The 24,017-nt window shown below is 37.7% G+C and overlaps 1 protein-coding gene and 1 long non-coding RNA gene across 2 annotated transcripts in view; both read left to right on the forward strand.

Moving 5' to 3' along the window:
- The first annotated feature begins 741 nt into the window (after positions 1–741).
- LOC117994729 (uncharacterized) lies at positions 742–3,907 on the forward strand. Its single transcript, XR_004675405.2, has 3 exons — positions 742–803; positions 2,348–2,425; positions 3,805–3,907. It is a non-coding gene; the product is annotated as an uncharacterized lncRNA (long non-coding RNA).
- Positions 3,908–4,390: 483 nt separating this feature from the next.
- The window catches only part of LOC138404338 (uncharacterized), a 30,233-nt gene continuing 10,606 nt past the window's right edge, over positions 4,391–24,017 (forward strand). The window contains exons 1-7 of the mRNA XM_069508047.1: positions 4,391–4,394; positions 4,457–4,551; positions 5,045–5,083; positions 6,572–6,633; positions 6,720–6,938; positions 9,084–9,136; positions 10,016–10,044. Coding sequence (XP_069364148.1) covers positions 4,391–4,394; positions 4,457–4,551; positions 5,045–5,083; positions 6,572–6,633; positions 6,720–6,938; positions 9,084–9,136; positions 10,016–10,044 — 501 coding nt within the window. The remainder of the gene's footprint in view (positions 4,395–4,456; positions 4,552–5,044; positions 5,084–6,571; positions 6,634–6,719; positions 6,939–9,083; positions 9,137–10,015; positions 10,045–24,017) is intronic.

Raw genomic sequence — 24,017 nt, forward strand, 5'->3', positions numbered from 1 at the left:
CAACTTATCTCATTGATTACAAAAGTTCTCTAATGTTTTGATGTACCTTCCTAGGTAACAATGAGGTAAAACGTCTATAAATCGTGTATCCTTTATCTTGATTAGTTGTAAAATCACTGAAAGTTTAAAAATAAGGAAATAAGCATAGAACATAAATTTTGTTTCAACTAAGCATGAAAAGTGTGAGTACCTAGCTACTAGAAAAATTAGACTCTGTATACCTATTTATATTTTTTTAGTTAATAAAAGGCTTATTTATTATTTATTATTAACTATACCCAAGCAAAGAATCACATCGATACGTTAACCTAAAACTATAACAATTTGAGTGAATCACTAACTACACAGGTCTCTTGTAGGGACTTCCACACGTCACGGTCCTGCGCCGCCTGAATCCAGCGGCTCCCTGCGACTCGTCTGATGTCGTCCGTCCACCTAGTGGGGGTCTTCCAACACTGCGTCTTCCGGTGCGAGGTCGCCGTTCCAGCACCTTGGACCCCAACGTCTATCGGTTTTACGAACTATGTGCCCTGCCTCTGTTACGTCATATAATCCCATACAAATGATAAAGCCAAAAATCTCAGTGGGCGGTAACGGTCTTCCAATGCTGCGTCTTCCGGTGCGAGGTCACCTTTTACTAAAAGTAAAAACTTTTCAGATTTTTTGTACTTTTTAATCTTGACTTTTCTATCATGATTCTGTCATAATTTTTTGACACAAAGAGTTAATATTTTGAGAATGGGATTTTACAATGTTTTCGCATAATATTAATCGACTATTATTATGGGTTTGAGTAATAAAAGGTAACAATATCTTATACCTGTACATTATCATATCTATAAGCTGTGATAGCCTAGTGGTTGGGACGTCCGCCTTCTAATCGGAGGTCGGGGGTTTGATCCCGGGCACGCACCTCTAACTTTTCGGAGTTATGTGCGTTTTAATTAATTTAATATCATTTGCTTTAACGGTGAAGGAAAACATCGTGAGGAAACCTGCATGCCTGAGAGTTCTCCATAATGTTCTCAAAGGTGTGTGAAGTCTAGCAATCCGCACATGGCCAGCGTGGTAGACTATGGCCAAAAACCCTTCGCACTCTGAGAGGAGACCCGTGCTCTGTAGTGAGCCGGTGATGGGTTGATCATGATGATGATGATGTACATTATCTAAAGACAGTCATCATTATCATCATCATCGTCATGCAATCACTGCATAGCACGGGTCTCCTTTCAGAATAAAGGTTTAGGCATCGATGTGTTTAGGTTATAGTCCACCACTCTGGCCAATTGCGGATTGGCAGACTTCACACGATGACTTCCCTCGCGCAGTGGTAAACGCTGTGGTGGGAGGTCCCGGGCTCGATTCCGGGCTTTGGAATTTTATAATTTCTAAATTTACCCTAGCCTAGCTCATCGAACAGGAGGTCACCGAGCAGACAGGAGGTCATAACCACTAGACAATTGCCTTTTAAGGGCCGGTTGTTTCAACAAATTTTGACGGACACGTAACCTTTAAATATGGCGCTAACGAACGTAAGAAAAGAAAAAGCGTTGATTCAGCATCTATTAGCGCTAACGTTCGTTAAAAAGTTACGTTTACGTTAACCAGTGCTGGCGCCATTGGTGATCGTCAAATCAGTTCGTAACTTCATACTTCTTACAAACGGAAAATTTTATTTACAAATTATAATGGAATCATTTGAATTCAATGCTTTTAATGGTAGTTTTTTTGAAGATGAAAGAGAATTTTTAAAAAAGAAAACGTGTTTAAAATTTGAAGTAGCAATATCAATAACTATATAATTTAATATAAACTGAAATAAAAAAGGATACGGAAAAGTAAGTTAATTTTTAGGGTTAGTTTCGTAACCAGACTAACAATGACGAGCAGTGTTTTGTATAATGAAGCAACGCTCTTAAATTAACAGATGTTAAAATTCGTCTACGTCTGTTAAATTTTAACGAACGTATCTTACGAAGACCAATGGTTTGAAACAACCTACCCTTAGTCTGATGCCGTCCGTCCGTAGTGGGGGGGGGCCTTCCAACACTGCGTCTTCCGTTGCAAGGTCACCATTCCAGCACCTTGGGACCCCAACGTCTATCGGTTTTACGAATTATATGGTTGCTAACTATGGGCCTCATAAGAAAGCTCAGAGTCACTCAGCGGGCGATGGAGAGAGCTATGTGCGGAGTTTCTCTACGTCATCAATGAGGAAATGAGGAGATCCGTAGGAGAACTAGAGTAACCGACATAGCTCAACGGGTTGCGAAGCTGAAGTGGCAATGGGCAGGGCACATAGTTCATAAAACTAGGCTTTTGGATATTAAATTGTTTGATTTTTCAGTCATGGGAGGAAATCAGACAAAGAAACACAGTCACCAATATTGAAAATTTTCAAGGATATTATGCAAAAAGAGAAGACGTAAGTTTTTAGGGTCCCGTACAGAAATAAGGGAACCTTAGGTATAGTTTTGTGCAGGCTGTCCGTGTGACAAACATCTAAATATATAAAAGGACTAGCTTATGATCGCGACTTCGTCCGCGTGGATTACACAAATTTCAAACCCCTATTTCAACCCCTTATGGGTTTAATTTTCAAAAATCCTTTCTTAGCAGATGCCTACGTCATAATAGCTGTCTGCATGCCAAATTTCAGCCCGATCCGTCCAGTAGTTTGAGCTGTGCGTTGATAGATCAGTCAGTCAGTCAATAAGTCACCTTTTCCTTTTATATATTTAGATAAGGTGACTGACTAACTGATCTATCAACGCACAGCTCAAATTACTGGACGGATGTTTTTAGGTAGTTGTCTTGAAATCATTCGAAAACAAATATTTCCACGAAATGTTACTTACCAATAAGATTAATGAAAAGGGTTTGTCGACCTCCGTGGCGCAGAAGTGAGCGCTGCGAAGTCCCGGTTCGATTCCTGGTTGGGCCCATTTGGGGATTTATAATTTTTAAATTGTCTCTGGTCTATTCCATCATGCTGGCGTATTGCGGATTGGTAGGCTTCACACACCTTTGAGAACATTATGGAGAACTCTCAGGCATGCAGGTTTCCTCACGATGTTTTCCTTCACCGTTAAAGCAAATGGTATTGAATTGATTAAATGCACGTACTTATAACCCGTTGGAAATATCTGAGATCCTGGCTTAATGATCACTTTAGTGATAAGGTCGCCCTTTGTTTTTTAAGTGTATCCTGTATTCTTACTCTCTGTAATTTTAGTAACAACTAGCTTATGCTCGCGACTTCGTCCGCGTGGACTACACAAATTTCAAACCCCTATTTTACCCCCTTAGGAGTTGAATTTTCAAAAATCCTTTCTTAGCGGACGCCTACGTCATAATAGCTATCTGCATGCCAAATTTCAGCCCGATCCGTCCAGTAGTTTGAGCTGTGCGTTGATAGATCAGTCAGTCAGTCAGTCAGTCAGTCAGTCAGTCAGTCAGTCAGTCAGTCAGTCACCTTTTCCTTTTATATATTTAGATAAAGTTGTTTTAAATTAAATTAAATTAAATTATGTCAAGCAACGGTACTGGTAGAACATAGTGTTTATATTCTCTTTGGGTACTGGATAGGCGATAATGGGCGAGCTGCGGAGAAGCGCGAGGGGAAGAGCAATCCAGCGAGGTGCTCAGATATTTCCGACGGGTTGTAACTCCAATAAGTTACAGGTGCGTACCCGGGACCCGGCCTCTGACCCCCTCAAATAGGAGTCTCATGTTCTTAGGGTATAAACTATAAGCCCAATTGCTTTTCCATTCAACATCCATGCATCTTCATTTGTTTTTCAGAGACCCTGAAAAGACTAACTTACTGAAAAGCGCTAAAAATAAACTGAGGGAGAAAAAGCGGAAATATTACTCGGATTCAAGGTCAAAGACTGATAACGTTAGTTCTTATCACAAATCACTAACTCTCTACCCACTGTGCACGGAACCCTCCGTGCACGAGTCTGACTCGCACTTGGCCGAGTTTTTAGGCTTCCGTATCTCAAAAGTAAAAACTTATAGGATCACTTTGTTGTCTGTCTGTCTGTCCGTCTGTCCGTCTGTCTGTCTGTCAAGAAACCTATAGGGTTCTGCCCGTTGACCTAGTATCATGAAATTTGGCAGGTAGGTAGGTCTTTTAGCAGACATGAGGGGAATAATCTGAAAACCGTGAATTTGTGGTTACATCACACAAAATAAAAATGTGGTCATGAACTAAAAATTAGTACTTATTTTCTATTTTCGAAGTCAGATAACTATATCAAGTGGAATATCATATGAAAGGGCTTCACCTGTGCATTCTAAAACAGATTTTTATTTATTTTTATGCATGATAGATTTTGATTTATCGTAAAAAATAAATACGACTGTAGTACGGAACCCTCGGTGCATGAGTCTGACTCGCACTTGGCCGGTTTTTTTCAGAGATCATACGAATCCACGAGCACTGACAGAGGCACTCACAAAACTAGCAAGCAAGGCAAAATAACCGTACAAAATATTCAACAGGACAAAAACGAAAATCCTAGCCATCATAGATCTGGCAGTTCGGTATGTAGAAACAATCCGTCATCATGATTAACCCACCGCCCCACTACTGAGCACGGGTCTGTATGTAGGTACGTACATCGATCTTTTCGAGGTTTCTAGACCGATTTGCAAAAAAAATTTCTTAATCAACAGAGGATATTTCCGTGATGGTCCCATAAAAATTTCTAGATCCAAATACTCAATCCTGATGCTGCAGGTTACTGCCCACCTAGGTCTTCACCTGTACATTCTAGAACAGATTTTTATTTATTTTTATGCATCATAGTTTTTGAATTATCGTGCAAAATGTCGAAAAAATAAGACTGTAGTACGGAACCCTCATTGCGCGAGCCTGACTCGCACTTGGCCGGTTTTTTTAATATTTTTTTTCAATTCCAAGATGAACAATTGAACAACGTACCTACGAACCTATTTTTCTCTTCTTTATTAAATCTTTAAGTCATCAGATTTTTTGGTTTTTTGAGTGCTGATTCAATTGGTTAATCCTTTTCAGGCTTTTGCTGATAGTAGAAAAGAGAGTTGGCGGTTTTGGGTTAGTAAAGTTTTATTAATAGAATAGAATAGAATAGAATAGAATGTTTTTTTATTCGTGTAAACTTTTTACAAGTACTTATGAATAGTCAGGTAGTTTTAATTTACCACTGGTTCGGAAAATTCTCCTACCGAGAAGAACCAGCAAGAAACTCGGCGGTTGCCCTTTTTAATTTTTCAATTTACAATGTTATTATACCGTACTATACAAGCCATTGCAGCCCCGTGCATTGCTGGAGCGAGTCAAATCCAAGCTTTTTTATCGTTCACATAGTCTGCGACTGTATAAATATGCTTTTTTTAGGAGCATACTTTTAACACATTTTTCAAACTTGTGTAAACTGTAAAGGCAAGTCTAAAATTGCTTGTGGAATTTTATTATAAAATATTACACTCATTCCCACAAATGACTTTCCCACCTTCCGTAGGCGGAGCGCAGGAGTAGGTAGCGAGCTTAATAGATTACAACTAGATAAGCTCTGAGAGAACTCGATAATGTATAAGTCCCGCAAATTGCTGTTTCGCTGGAACCATGTCTCATTAACATCGAAATGACGTCATTATTTTGACGTATATTTAAGTGAAATGAAATGAAATGAAATGAAAATCTTTTTTATTCGTATAAACTTTTACAAGTGCTTACGAATAGTCGGATGCATCTACCACTGGTTCGGAATGCCTTTCCTGCCGAGAAGAACCAGCAAGAAACTCGGCGGTTGCTCTTTTCAAATATTTGATATAGGTACAAGATTATGCCATGTATAAAATAGTATTTGCAGTGTTGTGCGTTGCTGGAACGAGCTGCAGGTCAAATCCACGCTCTTTTTATCAATTAGATAATCTTCAATTGTGTAATATGCTTTTTTCAGGAGTATATTTTTAATAAATTTTTTAAACTTGTCCAAAGGTAAGTCCAAAATAGTTTGCGGGATTTTATTATAAAAGGTAATACCAATACCCACAAATGACTTTTGGACTTTCCTGAGGCGGAAGGCAGGAGCTGCAAGTTTAAATATACCATCAGCTCGAAACTTCAGTCTAGTGCTGACGTCACTAAAATGGCGGCCACGCGTATTAGCAATTTGCGGGACTTATACTAGGCGTTGTGTGAAGTCTGCTAATCTACACTTGGCAATCGTGTTGGTCTATGGGCCTTTTGCATTCTGAGAGGAACTGCGCACGTAATCCGCGGAATCCCGCACCAGGTTAGCACGGAGGCTGTGCGGGTGTGCGGGGTATCCCCACCCCGATTTCGATTGCCATCTCGACCTGTCGCATACCTACTATAGGGACTTACTTTATATTAAAGTTTGAAGTGGGCTCTTCTCAGACCTGGGCGCGTTTGGAACCCTCGAAGCTATAGTTTTTAAGTTCGGGTAAAAATTATCATCTTACAAATGCAACAACCGACTTTCAAAAAGTGTAATTTATTACCTATTTTGTATTAACCATTTGATTTGATTTGATTTAAATGTGTCTTTTTTTTCAGAAAGACAATAAGTTTACGTCTAAAAATAAATCAGATGACACTTGCTCGTGCGTTTCTTGCGCGTAAGTTCCATTACCTTAAACGCTTTTAAAAAACCGTAAAAATAGTTTGACGTTGATTTTGATTTTGACTTTGACTTCGATTTCAGTCTAAAGAAGTTTTGCAGTTCAGAATACACCTGCGTAGCGTGTCTGCTTATACTTTTCTCCGTTTCGGTGACGGCAGCCTTCCTTATGGTCTTTAAGACCATGCCTGCTATGGAAGAGTTGACGGAGAAGAATACGCAATCGGAGAATTTGAAGAAGATTCAGATGCTGAAGGAGAAGCGGCAGTTGACTGAGATTTATGGATACGATTTTACGGAGAAGTAAGTAGATCAGGGTATTTTAGCGTTTAAACTATCGTGAGTGGAAACCACTTTTTGACACTAAGACAATGGCATCAGTCGTGGGATAGGACACTGTTAGCTCCGCGTGCCGTCTCCAGCGATGAAGATCAGCAAGAACTATCGGGAGACGATCTGCAGCTGTCTGTCTGTCAGCCACCCTCACAACGGGCTGTGCGGGCAGCGGCGCGCAGTCTTAACCACAAGTACGACGCCTGTGCCTGATGAGTCCTTTAAAAAGGACCCCGCATGGGTTCGTAACTAGTCGGGCAAGCGTCGACTAATAATAATAAAGCTTTATTTAATTCCATACAAAGTTTTTGACATAAAGTTACAGTGAGTAAGTACTTAAAATAATTATGATTAGTAGTTAGTTAATATTATAAAATAAAATTAGGGTTAGTATGTTAGTATTACAAATTATTTACATAAGTAGGTCTAATTATATTATAACTAGCTTATGCTCGCGACTTCGTCCGCGTGGACTACACAAATTTCAAACCCCTATTTCACCCCCTTAGGGGTTGAATTTTCAAAAATCCTTTCTTAGCGGATGTCTACGTCATAATAGCTATCTGCATGCAAAATTTCAGCCCGATCCGTCCAGTAGTTTGAGCTGTACGTTGATAGATCAGTCAGTCAGTCAGTCAGTCATTCAGTCAGTCAGTCAGTCTGTCACCTTTTCCTTTTATATATATAGATGTAAAATTAAAGTTTTTGTATGGACCCCCTTCGGGTAAAAGCCCTCCAAGGATTTCCACTTGGCTCTATCTTTAGCTGAGGCTAGCCACCTTCGACCCGCTATCTCCACTATTTCGTCTACCCATCTGGCATATGGCCTGCCTCTGGCTCTGGTGCCTCTTGGTCCCGACCATCTAACTGATCTTGTGGTCCATCTACGTCGACTAAACGCGTCAGTATAGCCGGGTGAGAGATATCATATATTTAATAGCTCAGGGTAACTTAGCAAGCGATGGAAAGAGTTATGGCAGTTTTATTAAACCCATACCCCTAATCATTTCTTACGAGCCGTCGTACTAAACCTCGAAATCGATGATGGCATGGCTTTGCTTCTTCAGGTACCTTCCATACTCCTTCCATTTGATAGGATTTAAAGGTGGGCTATTCCACTTGTGGACGATCCTGAACTAACGGCTCGTTGGAAAGCCTGGAGGACCGTAGAGGCGTAAGCTCTCTTTGCGTGTTCTATTGCCTTTATAGTGGTGCTCTGAAGAGTTTTTTTACCTCATTCCACCCTCCTTTTTTACACCAAAAGCAATTTCCCCCTCACCACCTGGGTGTCTGATGCACTTCGATCCTCCATTGTGCCAGATCCTTCTTTCCTTCACTAGATTACAACATGGAGTTATTCAAGGGGCGGACCAACAAATTCCTGAAAGGTCAGCAACGCATCGGCAGTTCCTCTGGTACTGCAAATGTTTAAGGGCGGTGATAATCACTTAACACCAGGTGACCCGCAGTGGCGTGCAGCTCATAGAAGCATAAAAGCGCTGCTTACCCTTATTAAAATATCTTAAATTAAATTAAAATTAAATATAAATTAAATAACCTTTTATTTGGGACCATAGCGCACAGTACAAAACAGAACAACACCAGACAAACGTACATAAACAAAACAAAAAAAAACACAACAAAAAACAGAGCATGAAGACAAAAAGATCACAAATACTTAACTAATACGTACGGCTTTCCATGCATTTCAACCGAGAAAACAATCGCACTTACTTAGCTCCTATAGATAGTGTACGACTGTACGTGTATAGAGGCGGCGATTTTCCCAGCCGAATTGCATGGAATTACAGTAAAATTAATCTAAAATAAAATAAAATAAATGTCTGACATAAACCCGAATGCGTGTCTGTGGCGCATAGCTGTCCCAAAAAAGGGAATTGCCTCAGCGTAATGCTGTAGTAGTGTATGTGGGTACACTACCTCAGCGCTGTTTTTCAGGCATCCCCTGAAAAATTCCATATCTCAATGCTAATTTATTAGGAACTGACAGTAAATAGGTAATTATCTAACTAATGCCTACCCTGACTTCAACCACCTGTGCACGCCACTGACCCGCCTGCTCGTTGGCTTACTATTCTGTTTTTATTCCTGCAGGAGTAAATGGAGTGATTCGTTGATGAACCCGGTTGGAAGTTACTCCAATATCGGTAAGTAAAATAAACTAAAGATGTAGAAAACGGATTCCGAAGAATTGGGAACCTCCTCATTTTTTGAAGTAGTTTAAAAAGAAAAGTTCTAACTCACTCACTGACTCACTGACTAGAAAGCTAAAATTTTGCATTTTCGGAGTCTGACATGATTACTTTCTGTTGTGTCTGTCTGTCGTGTTTGTCAAGAAACCAACAGGGTCCCTACTTCCCATTGACCTAGAATGATAAAATTTGGCAGGTAGGTAGGTGTTATAGAAGACATAAGAGGATAAATCTGAAAACCGTGAATTTGTGGTTACATCACAGAAAAAAATTAAAATGTGTTGATTAACAAATAATTAGTATTTTCAATTTTCAAAGTAATTTAACTATACTAAGTGGGGTATCATATGAAAGGGCTTTACCTTAACAATCTAAAACAGATTCTTTTTAGGGTTCCGTACCTCAAAAGGAAAAACGGAACCCTTATAGGATCACTTTGTTGTCTGTCTGTCTGTCTGTCTGTCAAGAAACCTACAGGGTACTTCCCGTTGACCTAGAATCATGAAATTTGGCAGGTAGGTAGATCTTATAGCTGACATTTGGGGAAAAATCTGAAAACCGTGAATTTAGGGTTAGATCACACAAAAAAAATTAAGTTGTGGGAAAATACTAATAATTAGTATTTTCAACTTTGGAAGTGAGTGACTATATCAAGTGGGGTATCATATGAAAGGTCTTCACCTGTACATTCTAAAACAGATTTTTATTTATTTTTATGCATCATATGTTTTTGAATTATCGTGCAAAATGTCGAAAAAATACGACTGTAGTACGGAACCCTCGGTGCGTGAATCTGACTCGCACTTGGCCGGTTTTAATGTCTTTTTATTACAGAATACACTGGAAACAGCTACAAAGGATCGGTGAGTCGATATTTCCAATATAACTGCAACCCGTCGGAAATATCTGAGAACCTGCCTTAGTGACGTCATCCTACGCGCTTGCGTTGGCACCGGTATTGGATAGGCGAAAACGGGCGAGATGTAGGGAAGCGCATTCCAGCGAGGTGCGCAGATATTACCGACGAGTTACATGTACATTATAGTAAACCTTGAATAAGTTTCCCCATCGCTCCATAATCAAACGTAAGTAGTTTAGTTCTCGTTTGAACATCAACCAATCAAACTCGATAAATCTAGATTTCCATAAAAATGTGTTCCTAGTTTCAGAGTCACACACTGACTCAAACATTTGTATGCAATTATTTGAGCCCATGTATCTGTGATAGCCTAGTGGTTAGAACGTCCGCCTTCTAATCGGAGGTCGGGGGTTCGATCCCGGGCACGCACCTCTAACTATTCGGAGTTATGTGCGTTTTAAGTAATTAAAATATATCACTTGCTTTAACGGTGAAGGAAAACATCGTGAGGAAACCTGCATGCCTGAGAGTTCTACATAATGTTCTCAAAGGTGTGTGAAGTCTACCAATCCGCACATGGCCAGCGTGGTAGACTATGGTCACTCTGAGAGAAGACCCGTGCTCTGCAGTGAGCCGGCTATGTGTTGATCATGATGATGATGATGATGATGATGATGATGATGATGATGATGATGATGATGATGTATCAGTACAACCACACATTTTTACAGAATTCAGGAAAACCACAGACAAATTTTTACCACGTAAATATAAAAAATTCAGACTTTGATTGGTTAATGTTCAAATGAGACCCAAACTACGTTTGTCTGGAGTGCGCTACAAATAAACTCCTTTTAAGGAGAAATACACTTTATTATTGTTTGTTACTTTGCAGTAAACCCTTTGATTTAGTGTACAGTAAGATATTTTTATCAATCAACCTTTACGGCGTTACTACGGTACTCTTTTATTCTCTCTACTTTTTTATTCATAATAATTTAAATGTGAGTTACGATCTAGTTATACATAATATTATTTATTCGTTATTTTTTTTAATCTAGGGTAAACGTAACATAAGTTTTGAAAAACATACTTATTCAAAAAATAAAGCATTTTAACAAAATCTTCTATAATATAAAAATGAATCACTAAATGTGTTGCTCGTCGCAAATTTCGAGAACAGCTGAACCGATTTCGCTAATTCTTTTTTTTATAATACTCCTTGAAGTAGGTGGATGGTTCTTACGGAGAGAAAAAGTTAAAAAAATTGAATCGACTGTTAGGCGGAATGAAGTTCGCCAGGGCAGATAGTTCATTATAAAAATATTATTAAGTATTAGTAATTTAATGCGCAATACTCGTATAAAAATCATACTAATATTATAAAGGCGAAAATTTGCATGTGTGTGTGTGTTTTTTATACTCTGTCAAGCAAAAACTACTGGACGGATTTGACTGAAATTTAGAATGAAGATACCTTGAGCTTATACCTTGACCTAACACAGGTTATTATTTATGCCAGAAAATCAAAAAGTTCCCGGAAAATTGTAACACCTATATCCACGAGGACGAAGTCGCGGGTATCATCTAGTACGTCCATAAAGAGAGAAATCGTATTCCTTATTTGTAATACCATATTTTCGAGATTTAACTGTCAATTTTTTCTGCATTTACTCGTAATAACTCGAATCTCAAAATCAACGTAAACACACATGGTAACGCTCCTTTCCCTTTTTGTAAAAAAAAGCCTGTTGCGGGATGCTGGGATCATCCAAGGCTTAAAGTACTGTCGCCAAAAAAAGTTCATACAAATTAATTTCATGACTGATTTTCGATCGCCAAATAATCTTTGACATTTTGACATTTCTTTTTTAGGAAGTCTCTAAAACTTAAATCCATACTTCTGTATACATACTCATATTATAAATGCGAAATGTGTATGTTTGTCTGTCTGCTAGCTTTTCACGGCCCAGGCTGCCCAAAAGGAATTGTTTTAGGGTATGTATGTATGCATGTGATTTTCTTTATCCCTGCATAGTTTCTAAATGCCTTAACAGATATTGATGTACTTATTATGTATCGTTAGAATCCTTACATCATTCTTAGTGATACTGGTGACAATTTTTTTATAAAAAAAATCAATATGGCAGCTGTAGGTATGGTGCCATTTTCAAATGTGATATTTTAATTAAATTTAGAACTTGCTTTCAGACTAATGACCAACTATTTATTACTAGCTGCCTTGGCGAACTTCGTTCCGCCTAACAATCGATTCAATTTTTTTTAATTTTTCTCTCCGTAAGAACCATCCTCGTACTTCAAGGAATATTATAAAAAAAAGAATTAGCGAAATCGGTTCAGCTGTTCTCGAGATTTGCGATGAGCAACACATTTAGTGATTCATTTTTGTATTATAGATTTTCTTAGATTTTTTTTTGCAAACAGTACTTACATTCAGATCTAGACGGCAGGCATTATTTGCTTGCCTGCGGTATTGTAGTACAAAGTAGGCCTGATGTATTAGGCGGGGTAGAGTTTTGAAGGATTTTGTAAAAAAAAAAATACAAAAAAAAAATACTTATTTCGCTCAATACTCGCTGCGCTGTGCGTGACCTGGGTGTAGAATTTAGCAAAAACGTGGAAATGAATTTACATGATATTTTTCCTTGTAAGGAATTTTTTTTCTTTAATTTTTCTGATGGTTGGTAGACACTTTTCTACCCCTGAAATGGAAATATTTCTTATTCAAATAAACATTTAAGATATTCTCTTGGATGGGAACATTTTTGTTTAATTTTCTGAATGGTTAGTTGTTATTTATTTATTCAGATACAAGAATTTAGCCAAAACGTGGAAATGAATTTACATCATATTATTTTTCCTTGCATGGGGATTTTTTTTCTTTAATTTTTTTGATGGTTGGTAGACACTTTTCTACCCCTGAAATAGAAATATTTTTTATTCAAATAAACATTTATGATTTTCTCTTGGAAGGGAACACTTTTCTTTAATTTTCTGAATGGTTAGTTTTTTTTTTTATTCAGATGCAAGTTAACCCTTGACTGCAATCTCACCTGGTGGTAAGTGATGATGCCGTCTGAGATGGAAGCAGGCTAACCTGGAAGGGATATGGCAGTTTTTATTAAACCCATACCCCTTTGGTTTCTACACGGCATCGTACCGGAACGCTAAATCGCTTGGCGGCACGGCTTTGCCGAAAGGGTGGTAATTAGCCATGGTCAAAGCCTCCCACCAGACCAGACCAGAAATTCCAAATTTCGAATTCCAAAATTCCAAATAGCTCAACCGGTAAAGGAGTGGACTGAAAACCGAAAGGTCGACGGTTCAAACCCCGCCCGTTGCACTATTGCCGTAGGTACCTACCCTTATATACGGAATATTATCACTTGACATGATTAATATTCTTAAAAAAAAAAAACCTCCCAGGAATCGAACCCGGGACCTCCCACTAATAATACCACAGTGCTTATCACTGTGCCAGGACTAGCCCCAAAAGCTACCGCTATACAAAACATCACATCATTTTATTACTACAGTCCAATACCCTATTCTACCAATCCGAACCGGGCCACAAAAGTTTAGGCTACAGCATAAACTTTTCTTGTTCTGACAGTAGACTCGTACTTAGTAGTGGGCCGTTGATGTGTTGAGACGATGATGAATACGTTAAAGAAGTTTAATTTCAAAAAGTTTTTGCATTCCATAGCCAATAGATCATAATAATTCCAATACTGTACTAAAAACAGATGATATTTCCCCATAGTGGCGTGCTGTTGCCCCATTAGTATCGGATCCCCGCTGTAATAGATTTCCGTCCCCGCGGCCACTTCACGCCTTGAGACCTATAAAATATACTAGACATAAATCACTGAAGCCCTCCCTCCACTTGTAGAGAGGACATAGCTAGAGTTATTTCTATCCTATCTTTTGTGCCGAAACCTCAACTTTATAGCATTGCCAATAATTTATGTAAAACGCTCATAAAACAATTATATGCAATACTAGCTGATGCCCGCGACTTCGTACGCGTGGATTTAGGTGTTTAAAAATCCTGTGGGAACTCCGAAATTTTCCGGGATAGAAAGTAGCATATGTCCTTCCCCGGGTTGCAAGCTACCCCTGTACCAAATTTCGTCAAAATCGGTTGAACGGTTGAGCCGTGAAAACCTAGCAGACAGACAGACACACTTTCGCATTTATAATATTAGTATAGATTAGGCTTGTTTTAAAGGCTTCATTAAGACCGAAAGCACACTAACTGCCGCACTCAGAGTCGCTTAATCGTTACTTAAGTTTAGCCAAAACGAGACAGAGAGTTCTCTCACATAAATTTGTCTAATTTTAACTCAATCTTAAGTAACGATTAGCGACTCTGAGTGCAGCTGTAGAACCTTAACTTATACCCCACCTAACCCAAATCCTGTCGTTTTTTCAGCTGTTATGTTATACAAAAGTACCCATGATTTATGCTTGGTGACCTCTATTATAATTCTTTTCTAAGTAGCAGGATTATATTGGTGACAGAAAGGTGTTTTGCGTAATATACCGCTATGACTATAATTGGCTTTAAGCTTAACTGTAACTTTTTATAATTCAAAAATACTACTTAGGTAGTTTTGTAAAACTTCACGACACTTTTGTAACCAATAGATCATACTACTTGCTGTACAAAAACAGATGATATTTCCCCATAGTGGCGTGCTGGTGCCCCATTAGTATCGGATCCCCGCTGTAATAGATTTCCGTCCCCGCTGCCACTTCACGCCTTGAGACCTATAAAATATACTAGACATAAATCACTAAAGCCCTCCCTCCACCTGTAGAGAGGACATAGCTAGAGTTAGTTCTATCCTAATTTTGGAGCCGTATAACCTCAATTTTATAGCATTGCTAATAATATGTAAAACGCTCGTAAAACCATTCTATGCTATATTAGGCTTGTTTAAAAGGCTTCAATAAGACCGAAAGCATAGTCAAAGTCAAAGTCAAATGATTTATTCAAAATAGGTATTAAATTACTCATATTGATGGTCTGGTATGGTGTTAGATTTGTAAGATATAGTGGTGATAATTATTACGCAAACTTAAAACTAAAGCTACGAGGGTTCCAAACGCGTCCAGGTCTGAGAAGAGCCCACAACAAACTCAGCCGGGTATTCTTTTTATCATCACCACTTAACATACTTATACAACCCCACCCAACCCAAATCCTGTCGTTTTTTTTAGGTGTACATTTACAAGGAAGTTTTCGGCAAGCAATACGCACGTATTTCTTGCCGTGTGGCTGCTTTTCCTGCATGGTTAACAGTGGAAGGGCGGGCGGTGCATTTTGCATGCTGCATATTGCATCATACAGATTCGACCTGTTTCAGCGGATATCATGGATTTTCGCAAAGTAACGTCTGCTTCTATACAACATTTACAAAATGTGTTTTTGGTTTTTTCATAATTCATAATTCATAATTTTTTATTGCAAAAAATACACGTGAAGTGGTGTTACAATATATATATATGGTTATACTAAAGTACCTATGATTTATGCTTAGTGACTTATATTATTATTCTTCTCCAAGAAGCATATTATTATATTGGTGACAGAAAGGTGTTTTGCGTAATATACCGCTATGACTGTTGGCTTTAAAGCCAAACCCTTGTGAGATGTTAATGGTGATGGCAGCTACAGTACGCAGCAAAAAGTAATGTACATCGACCTTTAGAAGAAAATAGCAGATTTGTAGAGCGTTGTCTCTGTCGTTGAGACCAGCAAAACGTCATATAGGGATGAGTGACAGAGACAACGCTCTACAAAGCCGAAATGTCATTGTAAAGGCCGATGTATATTACTTCCTGCCGCGTACTATACAAATATATCGCTAACGATATCTTCTCTATGGAAGGAAACAGCCCTTACCTGGCTTATAGGAAAAGGTGCAAGGATCTTAGTATGACTTTAGCGAGACGTATAGGAAAGAAAATTGTTAAGAAAAACTTTTATTAATGTTATTGAGGGTTCTGTACATTGGTCTCATATAATTATGCGAAAGTTTGTTGGTTTGTTGGTTTATTGGTTTGTTGGTTTGTTGGTTTGTCCTTCAATCCCGTCGCCACGGAACAACGGATTGACGTGATTTTTTGCATGGGTATAGATAAAGACCTGGAGAGTGACATAGGCTACATTTTATCCCGGAAAATCAAAGAGATCCCACGGGATTTTAAAAAAACCCTAATTCCACGCGGACGAAGTCGCGGGCATCAGCTAGATTATAGGTAAAGGACGGAGCAGAGTATCACGTAAAATACATTTTTCTATAACAACTAGCTTATGCCCGCGAGTTCGTCCGCGTGGACTACACAAATTTCAAACCTCTATTTCACCCCCTTAGGGATTGAATTTTCAAAAATCCTTTCTTAGCAGATGCCTACGTCACAATAGCTATCTGCATGCCAAATTTCAGCCCGATCCGTCCTGTAGTTTGAGCTGTGCGTTGATAGATCAGTCAGTCACTTTTCCTTTTATATATTTAGATAAGGAACCCTAAAAAAAGAGTTGTCTCTATATCCGAGTCCCCACAAATCAAACAAAGCTCTGGGGGGAATAAATACAGCCTTAAGACTTGCTATGATTTGTTGTTGTCTTGTTGTATCACTATATACAGGCTGTTTCTTTTACGAAAAAGACAAAAAATTGGTAAAATATTTTAAAAAGTAGGTAGATAATTTTCCAGCACTCATGTACCTATGCATTTATATTGTGAGTTTCTTTGACTATACGATATATTAAATCAAGTCATAAAAATTAAAAACGCATACTGCCCTGCCAAAAAAGCGATCAAATGAGAGTCAGACTCGCGCACCGAGGGTTCCGTACTACAGTCGTATTTTTTCGACGTAATTTTTTGCACGATAAATCAAACATTATATTGTACAAAAAAAAAAAAAAACATCTGTTTTATAATGTGAAAGTAAAGCCCTTTCATATGATACCCCACTTGACATCTTACTTTGAAAGTTGAAAATACTAATTATTTGTTCATGAAAGCATTTTAATTTTTTTGCTTATTATGTAACCAGAAATTCTAGGTTTTCGGATTCATTCCTTTAGGTAAGTGTTTTATAACATATACCTGCCTGCCAAATTTCATGATTCTTTGTCAACGGGAACCCTATAGGTTTCTTGAAATTAGGTTTTTGAAAATCCCGTGGGAACTCTTAAATTTTCCGGGATAAAAAGTAGCCTATGTCTCTATTCTGTTCTTTATCTATACCCAGGCAATCTCAATCCGTGGCACCGTTGCGACGTGATTGAAGGAGAAACCAACAAACCAACAAACAAACACACTTTCGCATTTATAATAAGGGTACTGATAGTTTTAAGTTTACCCTTCTGTCAGCAGTCGCCGGTAACTGTAATTTTTTTTAAATTGCAATATCTACAGATTCGGAGCATCCTGTACATTTGCGGTGGTATCTTCACCAATTGACTCCCATTAGGGCATCGAAATAATATATTAATATTTATCGCCTAGGGGCCCTAAGTTTAACCAACTTACCGAGATCTCCACGCCATAAAACCTGAACCTTATTACATTGAGATAAGTTTCAATTTTAAATACAATTTTTATGGAAGACCCGAAAATTGGAACCCTCGAAAATTCTACTCAAATAAAATTGAACCTTATTTAAATAATACTTAAGATTGAAATTTGGATGTATAAGAAACTGAGTTTGGAGTATTAAAGGTGTTCTTACCAATATATCTATTTAAAAGCTTCTAAACTTATGCTACTTAAGGGAAATGTTATATAGGGGTTGTTCCTGCATTTTTGGGTTAATAAATTTTGACGTTTTATACGTAACTTCGATAAATGTTATTATATTATAGCGTACTCGCTTGAGTAAGGAGAGATTTCCCAATTTTTTTTACCTATAAAAGTACCTTAAAAATTTGTTTTAGTAATATATAAAAGGACAAACATAATATATCAACAGCTCAAATTGCTTGGTGATTGGTACAGAAACTTGAAATTTTACATGTGGATTTAATACCGGAATTCATAGGCTAGATAGGGGCTTCTTTAGAGGACGATTCAGACGACATGTTTAATTTTTTTCTACAAAATTAAAGCTAATATCACTCGGGATGATGTAAGGATTCTAACGATATCCAATACATCTAAAATCATCTGTTTAGGAATTGAGAAATTATGGTGGAATAAAAAAAACTCGCATGCATACACCCTGAAAAAATTATCTCCACTTCGCTCCGCTCCACTCCAGTCTGCTTCACTTCAGTGGATAACTACCCTAACAAAAAAAAATCCGCATCTCATCCATTATCCTTCATTATCACCTACCTAACCCACCCCGCCCTTGATTAGAACTGCGTCCTAACTGCCCGCCTTCCTTCCTTGATTAGAATGGTAAGCAGCTTAACAAAGGCGCATAAAAAGCTGACCAATCAGACTTTTGATAGCAGTGATAAAAAAGCAAATATTTTAAAAAGTTTTCAAAAAACCCGACTGTGGTTGCTGCACTGCATTTGTGTTTAAAAAGTGAAACCAAAAACAGGCGCAATATTATATTTTGCCAAAAAAAAATAGCCAGTGTCACAAAATCTATACATCATATTATGATGTAAGGATTTTGTTACACTGGCTATTTTTTTTTGCTAACGCTATCCCATACATCCAAATCTGTTCAGCCATTGAGACATTCAGGAGGAATAGAGAAACTCACATACATACACCCTAAAAAAAATCTCTCCACTTCGCTCCGCTCCACTCCACTTCGCTCCACTTCACTCCGCTCCACTCCACTCTGTTTCGCTTCAGTGGACAGCTACTCTAACAAAAAACTCCGCACCTAATCCATTATCACCTACCTATCCCACCCCTCCCTTGATTAGAACTGCGTCTTAACCGCCCGCCTGTCGCCGCCTTTACACCACAATAAAAACAAACAGCTTTGCATACAAAGGCGCATGAAAAGGACCACAGTCCGGCTCGACAATGGGTGCCCGCGGGCGCTCCGCAGATTAAAAAACACGGCTAGTAGTTGGGGATAAGGGGGATTGCAAACTGAACAGTTTTTATCGGTTTAGTGATTATTTTCAATAACCGCTTCGTAGGCTAAAATTTATTCAACAACGGATCATGATATCCTGAGTCCCAAAAAAGGTTAGTTACCATTAGTAATATGCTTGTTTCCGGATAAATAAGTATTAAGTATTTTACGTCAGAAATCGTCCAGGTAATAAGTATAGATATTGTATTGCGATTTCATTTTCCAAAAAAAAAAATGTTGTACAGTTTGTTATATAAGTGAAAAATATCTCGAAACTTTTTAAGAAAGAAGTATTACTTACTGTTGGTAAAAAAAAATGGTCTAGCACAAAACTTAAACTAGCTTAAACACTGAGCGTATTTAACCGCAACTTAATAATTACTAGCTAATACTCCCGGTTAGCAGTGATAGCCTAGTGGTTAGGACGTACGCCTTCTAATCGGAGGTCGGGGGTTCGATCCCGGGCACGCACTTCTAACTTTTCGGAATTATGTGCGTTTTAATTAATTAAATATCACTTGTTTTAACGGTGATGGAAAAACATCGTGAGGAAACCTGCATGCCTGAGAGTTCTCCACAATGTTCTCAAAGGTGTGTGAAGTCTACCAATCCGCACATGGCCAGCGTGGTAGACTATGGCCAAAACCCTTCTCACTCTGAGAGGACACGCTCTGTAGTGAGCCGGTGATGGGTTGATCATGATCATGACTCCTGGTTAACATAATATAGTGAAGAAAAATAATAATTTCACCAAATTGAAATTATTTAAAAGTGGCAATATTGGTACTGATTCTGAGCACAACTAAATTTTAGAGTATTCGCATCCTCTTCTTACTAATGTAATATGAAAAGGACAGACACAGTTTAACAGTTTTAAATTTAATCCTTACATGTTAAAATAATTTTAAATTTGTTTAAATTAGTAGCGTGCGCTAAAATTTAGTCTTTAAATGTAAAGTTCATGTTCTGTCCTTTTTTAGCATTGTTAAAAAGAAAAGGATGCAGATACTCTAAATTTAGTTTAGAGAAAGACAACGGAATCGGTGCCAATGCCAAATAATGGCATAATAATGCCAATAAATAATCTACTCAGTTTGTAGAAGCCCTAAGTTAAAAATGTTCAGACAACTTTTAGATGCACTGCAGATATCATTGTAGCTATAATATTACAATTGCAGACAATAATACACCGGCGTCTAGGCTGAGAGGAGATTCTTATCTACGAGTCTAAATCTAGATCTTATTGTATTCCTAGGCAATAGGCATAGAACCATCAACTACCAATTTGAGTGTTCAAATTTTATTTTATTTTATTTTATTAGGAAAATCAACAGCTTAATTTAACCTATTACAATCTAAAAAATTAAATAACTAGAAGCTAATAATCTAAATATATAAAAGCGAAATACCACTCACTTACTTACTGACTGACTGACTAATCACGAAATCTCAGGAACTATAAAGCCTACAAACTTGAAATTTGGAAGGTAGGTTCTTTCTAGGACGTAGGTGTCAGCTAAGAAACGGTTTTGCCCCCCCCCCCCCCCCTAAGGGTGTGAAAGAGGGGGTTGTATGAAAGTCCTATGTTTTTGAAGTTAGAGACGTGAAAATCGACATTTTGGTTATTAGCTTAAATAATAAAAATCTGTATAGTTCAATTTGGGAAATTCTCCCCTTAAAGGTGGTCAAATAGGGGGGAAAAGTTTTTATAGAAAAGTTTTAACTATTGTTATTTTCTCTTGAAATTGGAAACGTAGGTTCTTTCTAGGGGGTAGGTATCAGATAACAAAGGATCTAACTAAATTCTCCCGCTAAGGGGGTGAAATGAGGGTTGAAAATTTATATGAAAATCCTATGTTTTTGAAGTTAGAGATATGAAAATTGGCATTTGGGTATTCTAGGTTCCGTGCCTTAAGGTGAGACTGAGTGAGTAGGTAAGTGAGGCCTTTTGCAGCGGGAAAATTTCAGATCTCATGAGAAACCAGAAATTTTACGCGGACGAAGTCGCGGGCAACTGCTAGTCTAAATATATAAAAGGAAAAGGTGACTGACTGAGTGACTGATTGATATATTAACGTAACACTCAAACTACTGGACGGATCGGGCTGATATTTGGCATGCAGAGCTATTATGACGAAGGCATCCGCTAAGAAAGGATTTTTGAAAATTCAACCCCAAGGGGGTGAAATTTGTGTAGTCCACGCAGACGAAGCCGACCACATAAGCTGGTTCATGCAAAAACCACGTCGATCCGTAGCTCTGTTGCGGAGTAATTGAAGTACAAACAAACAAACAAAATTTCTTACTTTCGTATTTATATCCTTAGTGATAATGTACCCGCGATTTTTACGTCAAAATAGATTCCGAAATGGCGGCCGGGACCACAGACTATCATAACAACAAAACGGACCAACAAAGGGGTTGAAAAATATAAAAAATCGTTACCCATTGAAGGTTCACTTTCCATAGAAAATACGGGACAAGTTATTATAGTCAAAGAGCTAGGGGAAATTTTAATGAGTTCGTTAAAATTTACTATTAATTAACAAGAAAGATATATAAAAGGAAAATGTGACTGACTGACTGACTGATTTATCAACGCACAGCTCAAACTACTGGATGGATCGGGCTGAAATTTGGCACGCAGATAGTTATTATGACGTAGGCATCCGCTAAAAAAGGGTATTTGAAAATTCAACCCCTAAGGGGGTGAAATAGGGGTTTGAAATTTGTGTAGTCCACGCGGACGAAGTCGCGAGCATAAGCTAGTTAACAAGATAAAGTTGAAAACTAAAACTCGATTACGATCGTCTTAATAAACGCTGAAATATTTTAGTAAAATTGGGTTTCTGTCGCTTGGTATATTTTAATAGTAGTACTATACTATATTTATATTTATAAACTCAGTATTTTTGTCCCTTTCATCTGAAATTTTAATTCAAACTCAAACTCAAACTCAAATTATTTATGCAGAATTGATAAAATTTTACGCTTCCTGATTTTCATAAATTTTATTTGTAAGATGATATTATGATGTAGTGGTAATAATTAATACGTACTTAAAACTAAAGCTACGAGGGTTCCAAACGCGCCCAGGTCTGAGAAGAGCCCACAACAAACTCGATAAAATACCAAAAAAAAATTAAATACCCCCAATTTTTTTTTTTTTTTTTAATAGATATAGCGAGCAAGCGAGCAGGCGGGTCACCTGATGTTAAGTGATTACCGCCGCCCATGAACATTTGCAGCACCAGAGGAGCCGCCGATGCGTTGCCGGCCTTTTAGGAATTTGTTGGTCCGCCCATTGAATAACCCCATGTTATAATCTAACTATAACCCCATGTTATTTTTGGATGTAACATCCGTCAGATTGACTTTGTTCGTATAAAATGTACCCGGACCATAACAACAAATCAATTGACACCTCATTTATCAAAAGTGGCCTAGTAGTTTAGCCGCTACAGTGGAACACACATAGATACAAACATACATACATAGATAGACTGTAAGAATCATAACCCTTCCTTTTGGCTTTGCCGTAGTCGGCTAAAAATCGATCAAACGCGAACCTAAAAAGAGATCAGTTTAAACAAATGCTCTATCAGCTCTTAAACTATTATAATACAAGAGCCAGACGTCCTTTCTACGATTCAACGGGGTCTTATGAATTATTTTTCCAGCTCGGCGGTTTTCAAAGAATGCTTAGGCTTTTTCTTTTCATTGTTTTCCCTTGCTGTGTAATTCTAATAAGCATTATAAGAATCTTTCTATTGTAATTATTTTTATTTCGAAATTATTGTGTTATTGTATGTATTTTTGTATGAAAAGATACAAAAGTTTATTGTCAGTTCTTAAGGCTTATTTAATGTTCCCTATGTGAAAAGCATAAGTCGTAAAGAAAGTTAAGCTAATACACATTATTTGTATGTTGTATGAAATATACATTTTTAATTTTTACAACATTTTAATAGGGTCTTAGACTGTAGTAACAAAATGAAGTGATTTTTAGGGTTCCGTACCTCAAAAGGAAAAACGGAACCCTTATAGGATCACTTTGTTGTCTGTCTGTCTGTCAAGAAACCTACAGGGTACTTCCCGTTGACCTAGAATCATGAAATTTGGCAGGTAGGTAGATCTTATAGCTGATATTTGGAGAAAAATCTGAAAACCGTGAATTTAGGGTTAGATCACACAAAAAAAAAAATTGTGGTCTTGAACTAATAATTAGTATTTTCAACTTTCGAAGTGAGTGACTATATCAAATGGGGTATCATATGAACGGTCTTTACCTGTACATTCTAAAACAGATTTTTATTTCTTTTTATGCGTCATAGTTTTTGAATTATCGTGCAAAATGTCGAAAAAATACGACTGTAGTACGGAACCCTCATTGCGCGTGCCTGACTCGCACTTGGCCGTTTTTTTTTAATGTAAACTGAATAAAGTGGGCACAGACTCTTAGACTACATCATCATAATGAAACGTACAAAAAACGCGTTTTCGGCCAGACAGCGCGCTCTGGCGTTCTAGACTTAGTGCTTGTTTATATTGCACTTAAATGTACTAACTTGACTTTATGTCTTGGACTGTTTCCCTTTTGGTGTACATTGCATTGAATTCGACCATCTTATCTTATCATGTGTACAATCTGAGAAAAGTTTCTGAAACAAGTTTCGTTAACAAGTTTCAACGACAAGTTTGAACAACAAGTTTCTGCAACAAGTTTCGTTAACAAGTTTAAACAATAAGTTTTCGCAACAAGTTTTTGCAACAAGTTTCAACAACAAGTTCAACCTTCGTGTACGAGTCCAACTCGCACTTGATTGTTTTTTTTAAAATTGTAAACTGAATAAAGTGGGCACAGACTCTTAGACTACATCATCATAATGAAAC

Source organism: Maniola hyperantus, chromosome 27 (assembly GCF_902806685.2).
Source record: "Maniola hyperantus chromosome 27, iAphHyp1.2, whole genome shotgun sequence".
Taxonomy (NCBI): Eukaryota; Metazoa; Arthropoda; class Insecta; order Lepidoptera; family Nymphalidae; genus Maniola; species Maniola hyperantus.